The sequence below is a fragment of the Lissotriton vulgaris genome, chromosome 1_1 (genome assembly GCF_964263255.1).
Source record: "Lissotriton vulgaris chromosome 1_1, aLisVul1.2, whole genome shotgun sequence".
In the NCBI taxonomy this organism is placed as follows: domain Eukaryota; kingdom Metazoa; phylum Chordata; class Amphibia; order Caudata; family Salamandridae; genus Lissotriton; species Lissotriton vulgaris.
This window is the reverse complement of record NC_141685.1, coordinates 693,859,263-693,874,246: the sequence shown is the minus strand read 5'-3', so window position 1 is coordinate 693,874,246 and position 14,984 is coordinate 693,859,263. Positions and strand designations below refer to the sequence as shown.

The following is a 14,984-nucleotide window of genomic DNA, read 5'->3' as shown; positions in this document are numbered from 1 at the left end:
GGCACTGTGGAAGAACAAGTATGCTATGCACATAACTATTTTATAAAACAAACTTGTTGCCTGGCACACTTTTAAAATGGATTATTGGCTGGCACTTGAAATGTGTATGAAAGGTGATTTGGGTATGCATTTATAACCAACCCGTGATTCCTTTGAATCCGTAACAATCCGCATATGGAACCGTGATATGGTGGTGTCATCATTCCATGAGCTGAAAGGAGACACTTTTGTGTCATATGAATCTTTATATTAGCTACTGTTGTGTCTTTGGAAAAAAAAGATGAAGCATGAATTTCGTCATAATTATTCAAAGGCTTAACCATCTGTGTAAGTCAACATTTTAAATCTTTTCAGGCCTTGGATGGACAAAATATATATAATGCCTGCTGTACTTTGAGGATTGATTTTTCTAAATTGGTCAATTTAAATGTGAAATACAATAATGACAAAAGTAGGGACTACACTCGTCCTGACCTACCGTCTGGAGATGGACAGCCATCGTTGGATCCAGCTATTGCTGCAGCTTTTGCCAAAGAAACGTCTCTTTTAGGTATGTATGTTTTAATTTCCTAACTGAACATTGCTTGTGTTGTGCATGTAGATTTAACACTGCACTGTTACTGTAAGTGTTCATTTGGTCACTTGCTTGGATCCCTCTTCTGTTTTAAGCTACACAGTAACAGCACTTCCATGCATGTTCACCTAAACTCCGTTGCATAAACGTCCCCCATGACATTTTCATAGATCCATGTCATTAGATCACAAAATCTGTTGCCCCTTTGTCAAATATTGATAACCCATTACACCTAATATTTCTTGTTTTATCCAGTATTGGGTATCTTTTATTTATATATATATATATATATATATATATATATATATATATATATATATATATATATATATATATATATATATATGTATGTGTATGTATGTATGTATGTATATCTATATGTATGTATATATTCAAAATAAGAATCCAGATTCCACAGTCAGCAACTGAAAGCATCCAGGCACTCACGAACAGGTTTTTTCAAAAAGCTTATTTATTAAGCATATCTCATCAACGCGTTTCGGGAGTCACGCTCCCTTGCTCACGATGTTTATGCGTTGGTCTGAGCTTTCCTTTTCACATACATGCAGGGTGATAAAAACGGAAAAGGGACTCGAAGGGAAGGACTGTTTGGTAAAACACAGCGGCCATCTTAACACTTTTTTAATATATAGATATTCAAGTGAATGCCTTATCCTCGGACCTCTCACAACACATCATTAATACAGGGGTAATTGAAGAAATGCTCAAAATAGAGGAGATATATAATTGTGTATATCTCTATCTGAAAAATGTCACATTTGTTTCAAAGTGCAAGTGCATATGTCATTCAATATAAACATGTTAACTCCCTTGTACAAAAAAGAGTTCCTCAATTAAAATAAGGCAAGTGCCTATTTCACTAAAGCATGACCCTTCCTTCTGTGTGAGAGATAAATTACTGTCCTGCATTCTGTATATTGTCCGAAAGGTCGCTGTCTTCAATTCGACACAGTCTATTCTCCTCAGAGATCGTCCTGGCTCTAATTGTCGAGATTCCATTACTACAACATATGGGAGTTATATCAATGGTTATGCTGTCCCACATTTCTACCTTATTAAAAACATAAAGTGCAAGTGCATGAGTTCACAGATAAATAAATGCTGTAAACAATTAGACTGGATATCGCACATGGAAAATGACAAAGTGCTAGTGCTTGAGAGGTAAACAATGTCCCAAAAGGAGGGTAAATATTTCTGTGTTTCTCACAAGATTCCATATCTACACTTCATCCTCCTATGACCTATAATTGCAAAGCATAGGAGGGATTTCTAGGTCCTATTATAAAGTGACAAGTGCTATTGCATCAATAATACAGTACTTCATAAATGTAAACATTCTACTCAAATTGCACAATCAAGAGCATTAATCCAAAATGACAGTGCAAATCACAAGATAAAAGACAGCATTACTACATTCAAAATAAACATTTCTCCCAGAGCCTTCATTCACGAATGAAACCACCTCTGCATGTAAAGGTACAAACAGGAAAGACTTCAGATTTGAACCATTAAAATCAACAAGAAATTTTCACAATAAAAGAAATTCATAATGAAAAAATCTTAAAAATGCAGTTATAGGATCATCGAGGTTTCAGAAATAAATCATTGTATTTGTACAGTTAGCCCTGGCAAGTATACAGGTCTTCATCAACGTTCAAACCCTGTGGTTCCTTACAATTAAATTCTAAAATAAAGTAAGTTTCCAATCTCCTTAACTCCCCCTTCCTATCTCCCCCTCTCTTCTTTTTGGGGACCTCTGCAATACAAGAGTATAACAGACCTTCGGGGTTACTTTGGTGATGGAGTTCAAAATGTCGGGCCACAGGGTAAGACCTATCCTGGTTCACTATAGCTCTTCTATGTTGTAGCACTCGTTGGTGTACTGGTAAGGTTGTACTTCCGATGTAAATCTTGGGACAAGGACATTGTAAAAGGTACACGACAAATTCACTCTTACAGGTGATGGCACTCTTGATTTTCACAGTTTTGTTAAAGGGTGTTTTAAATTCAGTACGATTCATGCCGTGGAGGCATGCTTTGCACTTAAAACACTTCTTGAACCCTGGTTTTGCCTTCATCCAATCTGCACCACTCTTACGTTTGTCCTCAAAATCACTACGGACAATTAGATCTTTAAGTGATTTGCATTTCCGATAAGTGATCTCTGGGTTTTTCTTCATCTTAGAGCCCAATACTGGATCATTCTTTATCAGATACCAATGTTTTCTCAATATCGATCTAATTTCCTTATGCTGGGTATTATATGTAGTGATAAATCTAGAGCTAATTTGATCCTGTTGGTTAGACTTAGATTTACATGTTCTAGATGGTTCAAAAAGTAAAGTTTGCCTAGTTAGTTTTTTGGCTTTGCTGGCAGCACCCTGAAGAACTTTCTTGCTATATCCCCTCTCAAGGAATCTCTGGGTCATTTCTCCTATGGTGTCAAACTGTTCATCACTGCTACATGTCCGTCTGGCCCTATAGTATTCCCCAAACAGAATGCTCCTTATTAATGCAGTTGGATGAGCACTTTCAGCGTGCAGTATGGAGTTACCTGCAGTCTGCTTGCGGAACACAGTTGTTTCAAGCTTATTATTGGAGGGGGTGACCCTGATATCTAAGAAATCAATTGAGTCCTTACTAAAGTTCCCCACAAATTCCAGATTCAAAGAGTTTTGATTGATCTCCTCAATAAAGGTGCCGATTGATGTCTCCGTGCCCTGCCACAGCACGAAGACATCATCGATATAGCGCACCCATAAAAGAATGTGCTCCGACCAATGATCCAGTGGGCCCCCTCTTAGCACCTGCTCTTCCCAGTAGCCAAGGTGTAGGTTGGCATAACTAGGGGCAAAGCAGGTGCCCATTGCTGTACCCCTTTCCTGAATATAAAGATCATTACCAAACAGAAAGATGTTCTTTGATAAACACCACTCCATGATCTCAAGGATCATCCTATTCTGGGATGCAAGACGTATAGGTCTTCTATTCAAATAATGGGCACATGCTTTTAGACCATCATTGTGTCTTATACTCGTATAAAGAGTAGAAATGTCTAGTGTCAACAGGATCATAGTATTTGGATCCCAACAAATATCGAAGATACATTTTAAAAAATCAGTCGAGTCTTTGATGTAAGAAGGAAGTGTTCTGACCATGGGGTTAAGGAAATAGTCTATGTACCGTGAAGCTTTCTCGAAAAGACTCCCACATGAAGAAATGATGGGTCTCCCTGGTGGACTAGTGGCATTTTTATGTATTTTAGGTAACATATAGAAAACTGGAATCACTGGATTGTCTTGTTTGATGTATTTGTGTTCATCCTAGCTAAGTAAACCGGATTCTTTCCAGTGATCCAGTCTTCCATAAAACTCTCTGATGACATCTTCATACTCTCTGGTACTAATTCTTTTGTAGCAGCTGTGATCCAATAACTGGCTCATAGCCTCTTTTTTATACTGTTCTTTTCCCCAGAGGACCACGTTTCCCCCTTTATCAGAGGGTTTCACCAGAAGACCATCTTCCGTTTGCAGTTTCTTCACTGTTTTGTGGAAGTTAGCTTTCCTCAGATTCAACTTGCATTTTTTCTGATTTTCCTGCAAGTATAGATTTTTCAGATCTCTAGTTACATTTTCCCCAAATAAGTCTACATTGTCTTTCATTGTTTGAGGAAGAAATGTTGATGTAGCTCTAAAGGGTGTATGGTCTTCAGGTAACAGATCATTCCCAAAGTCAGAATTCTCAATGTTTTCTTCCTCAGAAGCGTCATCCATAAGCGCGATCATATCTCTTAATGCTGGTAATTCACGAACTGTGAGGGAAGGCTGCGTACTACTTGATTCTATAGCTGGGCTCAGTATGGCATTGCTTTTTTTAGTTGCATGCATTTTACTAAGTTTGAGTTTCCTAATATATTTGTACAGGTCCATCCTACTGTTAGGGTAATTAAAGTCATTCGAATCACAGTAGGAGAGACCTAATTTCAGGATTGACTCGTCATCACTTGTTAACTGGACTGAGCTCAGATTAATAATTGTTGTGTACTCCTTGGTAATATTCACAATATCTACTGCTTCTTGGTGTTGGACCGCAGAGATCTTTTTGTTTGCCAACCTTGTACTCCTCCTGTAGCCTTCCCCCCCTCGTCTGGTCTTCTTTTCCGCGGCCCCTTCCCCCTCCTCTCCCTCTCCCCATGCGATGGCCCGACTGTTGTTCCATGATGATAAAACGGACCTCATCAGTTACTGGCAGCCGTACATCATTCGGACCTCTCCGGCTACCGTCATCTGATTCTTGTTCTGAGCCAGTTCCTGAACTTGCATCACTCTGCATTGGTGTTTGTTGGGCATTTTGGCCACTGAAGATCTTCTGGCGCCGAACCATGTCAAATTTCTTTGCGAATGTGTAGATTCGCCCGGTTTCGTAGTCAATTCGATCCCTTATAAATTTCGTCGCCTTCCTGTCTTTGATGCGTTTCTCGTACTTTTCAAGTTTTGGCTTCAGATCAGTCTTAAATTTTTCAATCCGTGTTTTATCATCATGTTTATCTAACATATCAGTCAGTTCCTTGATTTTATCGATTACTTCTAAACGCTCTTTTTCTGCGTACTTCAGAAGTATCTGCATCATGTTTTTAGAGCTTCCAGCACTGTTCTCAGCCCATTCTTCCAACATTCCGATATCCGGGTTTTCGGACGAGGGGGAAATCATTATGCGGAGTCCCCGCGGGATCCTGATTACATCAAGGTAACGTCTCAATGATGCCACTTCCCACCAACGGGATAATTCTCTTTTCTTTAGTTTTTCCAGAGACTGCAAGTTCTTTGTTAAATCCGTATATATATATATATATATATATATATATATATATAACCTCCGTTCTCCTGCCACAATCACCTCTGCCCTGATCGCGCTGGAAACAGACACGGACCACACTCTGGATGCTGGTTAGTTGCGTTTATTCAGCTGTCGCCATAACGTTTCGGCTGAAAAGCCTTGATCACATGACAGCGTAACCTTGTTTTTTCGACATATTTAAAGTGCACAGTGCTCATTAGTGATTGGTTCTTTTCGAACCTTGCATACAATGGGTAAACACCGATGATGGACTTACATATTGCATCGTACCAATATATACACATATTTACAATAATTTTTATCGTAATTTGCGATTTACTCTCATTAAATATCCCTCACCCAGCACCCTCTAGAACCTTCCCAGTAGAGGCAGTTCTCCTCAGATTTTCACCGCACGTCGTGTGAAAGGGAGTCTCCTTCATATTTTCCTTCAAGATGTCAGACAAAAAAGCTCTTTAGAACCTGCAGGACTTGTGATGAAGAGGGTCCATGTAGATCAGCGCAAGGGCTGCATCTACTGTCTACATCCTAACCATGTTAAGAATTGTAGAATGTCATACCTTTCTTGCCAAAACCATCAGACAGGGAAGGAAGGTACTTTTATGGCTGCAATCCTCATCAGCTGAGGAGGATGACAACGTCTCAACATCTAGCAAGAGAGCTAGATCCGGTGACAGATCTTCGTCGGAGGGAAGGAAGCACCACAAATCCTCTCATGGAGCTTCTGACCAGTCAAGGAGATCTCCTGTTTCTCCTTCTGGATCAGCCTTGTCTCTGCCCTCTGTGGTCTCCAGGCCTTCAACTACCAGAACGTGAGTAAAGCCCAGGTCAAGACTCTCTTTCTCTGGTGTCTTTTCATAATGTATCTGTGACCTCTGCTGCTCCTCTTTCTTCAACTACGGTCTCTACCATGGCTATTACCTCACCTATTGTGTCCTCTCGAATATCTACGTCAAAAAGAGCTACTGTTATCAAGGAATCGTCTACTAAAAATCGTCTACTAAAAGTTCCTCATCTAAACCTTCGTCGACAAGAGCGTCGACTTAGTCGACGACCGTTTCCTCGTCAATGAAGACACTATTAAGAGCTCGTCGACATCTGAAATCGTCGACGAAGACCCAGTCGACGGCGACACCACCTGTAGGAAGGTGGATACCGGACTATGGTTGCCCCCAACTTTTTTTCCTGGTGTTTTGCTGGTTTTCCGACTTAGTTGACCTGGGGCCCTGCCAATCAGGACCCCAGGCCTACTGCTCTCTCTCTAAAATGGATTCCAAGTACCTTAGGTACATTTCAAATTGGTACTGGGCCACCTTATCAGACCCTGTAACTCAGGTCATAGGTGTACCCAGGGCCTACCAGGGGCTGAAGCATGTATTATGCCACCCCTGGGTGGCCATCTAAATCTGACACAACTGGCTGCACGACAGCTGGGGCAAGGTGGTGTAATTACCCTTTGCTTTAGATATAGTATATCTATATCTAACCCTAAAAATGGACAGATTCCTATCAGTCACTCCTATGGCAGGCCTTGACAATCGTGAAGGCAGAGTGCTTGGAATCGTGTGAGATGGTGCTCTGGCATGAGCTGAGCCCGTTTGCAGCTTGCGGAACCAAGTCCTAATAGCCGTTCCATGATAACGCATACCATATACTCTTAAGTGCATTGTAATCCTCGCGGTTAAATGCTATCTCTGGTATCGCTTTATCAAAACATGTCGAGTAAGGTGTCATACGAATTGGAATACTAACCCCTCGCCAATTCTGGCGACAGGGTTAGCATTCCACCCTTCTAGAGGGACACAACATGTACGTAACTGTGAACCCCGGTTAAAGTTAACTCAAGCCTCAGCATCACAAAATGGATGCTGCCACCACAGACACGAGTCTGACCCCCTGCAGCTGGGAGTCCTTCCAGCGAGGGGAGCTTGTACAAAGGGTTTCCTGTCAGGGGCGGTGTCAGGGGCGGTGCTAGCACCATCCCAGACAGGGTTTTGTGCACCTACCTCTACAGCTAAGCTGAGAACCTTAGGTGCGACGAGACCTCGAGGGACCGGCCATCACCAGAACTGCACGACTTCTATCCAGCACGACCGCCGAGGGATCCTCTGGTGAGTGCTTTGGGGTCCGAGAAGCCCCGACCCTGAGCAGCTCCAGCACCGAAGATCAGCCCCCCAGCATCCACGAGATCTGCGTGGGGCCCTTCTGCTTTTTGGCTGCTCACCGCGTTGTCAGGCTACTAGCCCGCTGGCTTGTGGCCTTCCCGACGACGATCAACAACGACAACACTGCTGGTCTGGTTGCTCCAGACTGGCCCTTGCTCCCTTCCAAAAGAGGAGCACCCCGGACCCTCCTGGTCCACTCCAGACGCCATTTTAGGTCCACCGCGTGGGCTTGAATTTGCCAAGACTTGTGCCCCAATCCTGGGTCCAGCGACGTCGACAGCATCAACCATCGTGGGACAGCTCGCACCTCCATCCTGGTCGCCGACAACGCCTCCTGGTCCGTGAGACTGCAGAGCCCAGCGTCGCCCACTCACCTGGTCGAGGTGACTACCATCCGGTGCCATCCTGGTGCCCATCTGATCACTGGCTAGTGATTAAGAACTTGGTCCCCTCTGCTTTCAGGTGTCATCCATCTTCGATCCAGGCTTGGATCACTTCGAACAATCTTCACTGGTCGCCTGCCAGCAACTCTTTCTTCAGGCTCCTGGTTCGTCAACGAGGATTCCCAACGTCTTTTCAGACCTATGCAGCCGCAGCCCCTGGGCTAGGTAACTTCGGCATTTCGGTGCCCCAGCATAGCCTCACTATCCAAGGGTCCAGATCCACTTTCGTTTTTGACCTACCTAGTCGGGTTCGCCCGAGAACACTAACTTTGCTTTTACTAGCCTCCATAGACTGTCCCGCATCCCGCGTGAGAGTGCACACTCTGCACCCGAGTCCCCTAGGCCTATTACTAGTAATCTGAAGGTTCAGTAACGTAGTCCTAGCGATTCCAAAGCCTATTAGTCCAGTACTTACCTGCTAGTAATTTTGCATTCCACTTTCATAGTATATGGTTTTTCGTGCACCTCGGGCATTTGTGTAAATTGTGCAATTCAAAGTATTTTCGTAAGAGTTTTGTTGTGTGCTTAGTACCCTGTCCTCTTAAAGATTACAGGGCTGTTGTGATTTAAATAAATACACTGTTTATTTTCATAACACTTGTGTTTTGTCCTTTCACTTGGTGTTCAAGGGGTATATGTGATGGTATAACAGCTGGCTTAACACGCCCTCTAGAGTTTAGCCCGAAGACTGCTCTTGTCCATGCTACTAGGATAGCTGGTCTATCGGTTGACTTACAACCAATCACCATAAGGGATGTTTGGACTAATACATAGTGAGCACTAGATTAGTGAACACTGAATATCAGGCCAACTTCTCACACCACCGTCGACGAAGAGCCCGTGTACGACAGTTCTGTGTCCGACTACCACATCTTCGACTACCACATAGTCTACCAAGAGTCCGTCGACAACGACCACGTCGACGAACAAGTCGTCTACGACACAGTTGGCTAAGACGGCCCCGTCGCCGACAAAGAGCCCCTTGATTACAAAGTCCAGCGACTAAGGGTTGGTCATCAGCGATTCCTCCAGTGTCTCAGACGACACCTATTTCCTATACTTCCAGTTGAAAACCTACCACAGACAAGATTACAACAATATTTCTCCATTATTGCCATCACATATTTTGGAGACATATGTGGAAGATGAGTCTGATGTGGAAGGTCCTTTTGGCATAGCTCACCATCCCTCAGAACTACAAATAAAATGCCAAGATGGAGACGACTAAGAAGATTACCAAGATCATTTTTGTAAGGAAGATCTCTCTACCCCTTATCACAGGCATCCCAAAAGGGCATCACTTCAAGGAGAGACCAGTCATCTTCCTCCTTCTTTGATACAAGACCTACAGGCCATGTTGGCTGGTTATCGGCCACGGTTTCCTTCAGAACAGACTATTTCTGTTTTTCCTCCCTCACCGGCAGTCATACCAGCACCACTACCGCTGGCGGAGGGTCCTACTTCCCCCAAGGCAGCCCTCTGGAACAGCACCACAGGGGCACCCATATATTTCATCCTCTGACGAGGAAGGAAGGGAGGAAGGTGAATTACCTGACAACAATGGTGATGGGGACCCCAGGGATGGCTACATCATTCCCATGCCCTCGCCTCCTATTCCTCAGCCATCTGATTCTCCTCCTGAGGATATCAGCGGCTTCCACAACATGTAACAGGCCGCAATAAGATTCAAATTGACAGTCACTATTGTTTCTTGCATGATTTTAAAGAGGGTTATAGAAAAATAACGAGTTATTCCAATTATAGACTACATTTAGAGTGAAGGTCTTAAAATAATGAAAACGCCTACCTCCATACCTGCGGTGGTGCTTCCACGGATTGAGAAGAAATACCGAGCACCTCCAGATACTCCATCTTCCCTTATAGGTCATCCACTCCCGGATTCAGTCTTATCACAAGCTGCCGTTAGCAGAGATCGAAGAATCCGGCCACCCCAATTTCAACTCCGCCTGATAAGGATGGTAGAATATTGGATCCGAAAGGAAAGACATTTTCCACTATTGCCGCATCCTCCATCAAAGCAGCAAATACCCTTGCAATTTTGGCATGGTACAAGCCAGATGTGGTTAGATTTGTCAGAGTTTATAGACCTCATCCCTGAAGATCGTCGGCAAGAGGCAAGGAAAATTGCGTTGGAAGGTGAACGGGCTGCATCCGAAATTATCGACTGCGCTCTAGATATAGCTAATACCAACTTCAGGCAGCTTGCAGGTGCTGCGGTAATTAGACACCAGGGATGGCTTAAGGCAACATCGTTTAGGCCAGAGGTTCAAACCAAGATACTGGATATGGCCTATGATGGCGATTCCTTATTTGGGAAGCGCATAGACGAAGCCTTGTTGGCTATCAAGACTGATACAGATACTGCAAAATCGTTGGGTGCTATCCAGTACAAACGAGGATCTTTCCGAGGAACCGGAGGCCGTGATTTTTCCTCCAGGGGAGGTTAACTCAATCAGCAGAATAGGCAGTATCAATCGCAATACAAACAACCTTACTACCAATCCTCATACAGACCAGCTTCATCCGATAGCTTCTCTCATCAGGGCGGATGAAGACGGTCGAAGAATCAAGGCCGTGACTCCAACAGAAAACAAGGAGTCCAGCAGGACGCCAGTCCATTCCCCCCCCCCCCCCCACCCCCCCCCCCCCCCCCCCCCCCCTGTGGGCGCAAAGATCTCTGCCTTCTTTCATCAATGGCAACAGATCACGTCCGATCCGGGGGTCCTTGACCTAATACACAAGAGTCACACTTTGGAATTCACAAAGAAACCACCTACGACCCCGCCCAAGGGTCCTCCTCCCCCCTAGTCTTCACTTACTTTTCAAAGAAGCCTTAAACATGCTCCACAAGAATGCTATAGAAAAAGTTCCAGTGTCGCAGAAGGGGAAAGGGTTCTGCTCTTGCTTCTTCCTTATAAGGAAAAAATCAGGGAAGTGGTGCCCTATTCTCGATCTTCGCAAACTCAAGTTTCTGAAAAGAGTTTTCGAATGGTGACGCTTGCCGAAGAGTTAAGCTTTCTCAACGAAGGGGACTTTATGGCTTCTCTGGATTTGGAAGACGCATACTTACATATCCCTATACATCCATACCTACGATTCACAGTGGCTGGCGTCCACTTTCAGTTGAAGGTGCTTCCGTTCGGACTGAAATCCGCACCAAGGATTTTCACGAAATGCCTAGCACTAGTTTTTGCAACCCTGAGGTCCCGGGGAATACACGTGTTCCCCCTACCTCGACGACTGGTTGCTCAAGGGTCCTTCGGAACAGATTACAAAAAAGGCTATTAAAACATGCCTACATCTCTTTTCATTATGAATAGAGGGGTCCCAGTGAGAGAGAGCAAATTATTTAAAAATCATTAAAGTGAATCTCATCAACAAAAATTGCCTCTATGTTTTATTCACACTATAGGAAAACGAGCAATATTGAGCATTCATAAAGTATACACAATTGTGAAGGTACAGGTGCCCCTGGGGATGGAGGGGAAGTGATATAGTGAAGGTAAGGTGGGGGAGTCCTTTGTGACAATAAAAAACACGATATTTATCCAGTAATATTAGGATACCAATGTTAAACAATAAGCAAAGCAAATGGTTAATCAATGACAAAGTTTCAAAAAACATGCCCCAATGTCCATCATGAAAACGAATGGTGGGTTGAACGGGGCTGTTGAGGGGACGTGTGTCGACGTTTCGACCCTAAGAAAGCAGGATGAGTAAGATTCCTTGCAAGTGGGTCTTCTTCAGGACGGGCGGTATGGTAGGGGCAGCCAACCTGTTATTAAAAGGGGGATTTAGTAAATTAATTATATGGTGGACAAGTCTTGATCTGATTTAGGCGGGTAGGGTAGACAAAAGGACGTACCTGAGTACATCGGTATGGGGATGAAGTTAATCCAGGTAAAGGTCCATGACATTGGTTCAAAACCTTAAGAGAGAATCATATTTGTAACCATTAGAATTATAATTGGACGATCAAATCTACCAAATTAATAAGGAAAAGGCCAGGGACTTACTAATGAAGTAAAGTCCGGATTTCCCGGGGTGGATCCAGTTGCTGGACGGGGGACCACTCGAACAATCTATCTAAAAGGGGAACAACATTTAGATACAGGCCGCTTAGAGCCGAGACTCGATTATGAAATTATATGTGGGCGGAACTTACCGAGTAGGTTAGAAGTCCGCTGGAATATTCTGCTATTGAGGAGAAACGCTGAATAAATCAGGCGTGGTTTCTGCGGGGTGAATAAAATGGAAAGGCGTCATTAACGTTATTGGACGTGGGATGATGGTTAGATCTCATTTAGTAAGTTGTAAGACAAGTGGGTAGGCGGGCTTACCGGTCGGCAAGCAGCTCGGCGTCTAACTCGGGATCCTCGAGGCAACCGAGGAACTTCCAGATGTTATAGTGGTCATGGCAACCGAGGTCACATGAGATAGACCTGGAAGACACTCGTCGAATTCATCCGTTACCAGGGTAACCAGATAGGTATCGTCGAGAAGCAAGATTAATTCTACGGTGTGACTAATTAAAAGGCATTCAATTAAGGGACTCGAAGTTTAAAAGGGGCAGTAACAATATCAAAGATTTATTACTTTGTTGCCCAATAGAAAGTAAGTCTTATTAATTCCGTGATGGTTGTGAAGATAAGGCATACAGAACAATGACGGTGACTCCCCAGTATGGTCGTTGAGGACCGATTGATTCATACGTCAGAATTAACATTTAGGGGGCAGTAAGTCTATTGATAAATCAATGGTAACGCATTAATAATATCATTGATACAATACTGCGTACCTATCACATGATGGTAAAGGCGGTTTGTATCATCAATTTGGTGATAAATATGCAGACATGTCATGTACAACAACACAAGTGACGTCCCAAATTGATCATTGGGGGCCTATCGATTCATCAACATTATACCGCGTACCTGTCACATGACGGTATAGGCAGTTACATTCTGTATGTATATGTACATTGATTCTTAAATTGGAAAGAGAAACATAACACAGTGGATGATTACCTTAGAGGGTCAATAGATCGTAATCTCACCATTGATGAATATCCTAGAGGGTCAATCAACATCATACGGAAATTAGTGATTCATTTTAGACTAAAGTGGCAAGCTGTGAGAAGGAACTATCATGTTCGTTCAAGCCTGATTGAATGGAGTCGAAATAAAACATCCACTTCAGTTCCCTGATGTTCAGTATATTGGAGATGTTTCCCCCCCTGGGACCAAGATTGATTTTCTCAATCACGGCCCATTTGAGACTATCAGGTAGGTGTTGAGCTGATCTGAAGTGGTCGACTAGTGGTGCACCCACCACTTCACATCTAATGCGGCTCATATGTTGTAGGACCCGTTGTTTGATTTTTTGTTGAGTTTGCCCAATATAGATAAGATTACAGGGGCAAACAATCGCATAGATCACAGTGGATGTATTGCAGTTGGTTAAAGTTTTCAATCGGATTTTGTTCAGGTTATGCACAAATTCTTTTGTCTGTATGCAACTATCACAGGCTTTGCACTGACCGCATTTGAAGTGGCCAGTAACTGGTTCAAGATTCCAGAGGGATCTGATGGTTGGCTCCTCCCTGGTTGTAAGGAGCGAACGTACCACATAGTCCTTCACACTTTTAGATTTCTTGAAGGCATGTAGTGGGGTGCCTGGGTGTTTGATGTCATCTGCCACCAATTGCCAGTGGTGATTAACAATCTTTTTAATTAAATTGCTCTTGGTTGAGAAGGTCGTCACACATACAATACGGTCTTCTCGTGTGTTGGTGGGATCTTTGGTCTTTAAAAGTTCCTCACGTGGGTAGAACCATGCTCTATTTCGTGCTTTGGTCACAAGTCTTTTAGGGTAGCCACGGGCTTTCAAGCGGTCAGATAGATCTTCAGACTGTTGAAAGTAGTGCCCCTTGGTGGAGCAGTTTCTACGGACACGCAAAACTGGCCAAATGGAAGGTTGTCTCGTAGGGCCCGAGGGTGGTGACTGTTGTACTGCAGAAGGGAGTTCCTCTCAGATGGTTTCCTGTACAGTGTAGTCAAAAGTTGCCCCTGATGTTGGTAAATGGTGATGTCCAAGAAGTTTATACTCTGGTTGTCAGATTGGATGGTAAATTGTGACTTCAAATGCGGTCAGTGCAAAGCCTGTGATAGTTGCATACAGACAAAAGAATTTGTGCATAACCTGAACAAAATCCGATTGAAAACTTTAACCAACTGCAATACATCCACTGTGATCTATGCAATTGTTTGCCCCTGTAATCTTATCTATATTGGGCAAACTCAACAAAAAATCAAACAACTGGTCCTACAACATATGATCGCATTAGATGTGAAGTGGTGGGTGCACCACTAGTCGACCACTTCAGATCAGCTCAACACCTACCTGATAGTCTCAAATGGGCCGTGATTGAGAAAATCAATCTTGGTCCCAGGGGGGGGAAACATCTCCAATATACTGAACATCAGGGAACTGAAGTGGATGTTTTATTTCGACTCCATTCAATCAGGCTTGAACGAACATGATAGTTCCTTCTCACAGCTTGCCACTTTAGTCTAAAATGAATCACTAATTTCCGTATGATGTTGATTGACCCTCTAGGATATTCATCAATGGTGAGATTACGATCTATTGATCCTCTAAGGTAATCATCCACTGTGTTATGTTTCTCTTTCCAATTTAAGAATCAATGTACATGTACATACAGAATGTAACTGCCTATACCGTCATGTGACAGGTACGCGGTATAATGTTGATGAATCGATAGGCCCCCAATGATCAATTTGGGACGTCACTTGTGTTGTTGTACATGACATGTCTGCATATTTATCACCAAATTGATGATACAAACCGCCTTTACCATCATGTGATAGGTACGCAGTATTG

General features: G+C 43.4%; 1 protein-coding gene across 2 annotated transcripts in view; it reads left to right on the top strand.

Moving 5' to 3' along the window:
• Positions 1 to 14,984, top strand: part of PTBP2 (polypyrimidine tract binding protein 2) — a 212,911-nt gene that overhangs the window by 127,975 nt on the left and 69,952 nt on the right. For both annotated transcript variants that reach the window (XM_086954720.1, XM_086954715.1), the window contains exon 8: positions 355 to 550. In XM_086954720.1, coding sequence (XP_086810846.1) covers positions 355 to 550 — 196 coding nt within the window. The remainder of the gene's footprint in view (positions 1 to 354; positions 551 to 14,984) is intronic.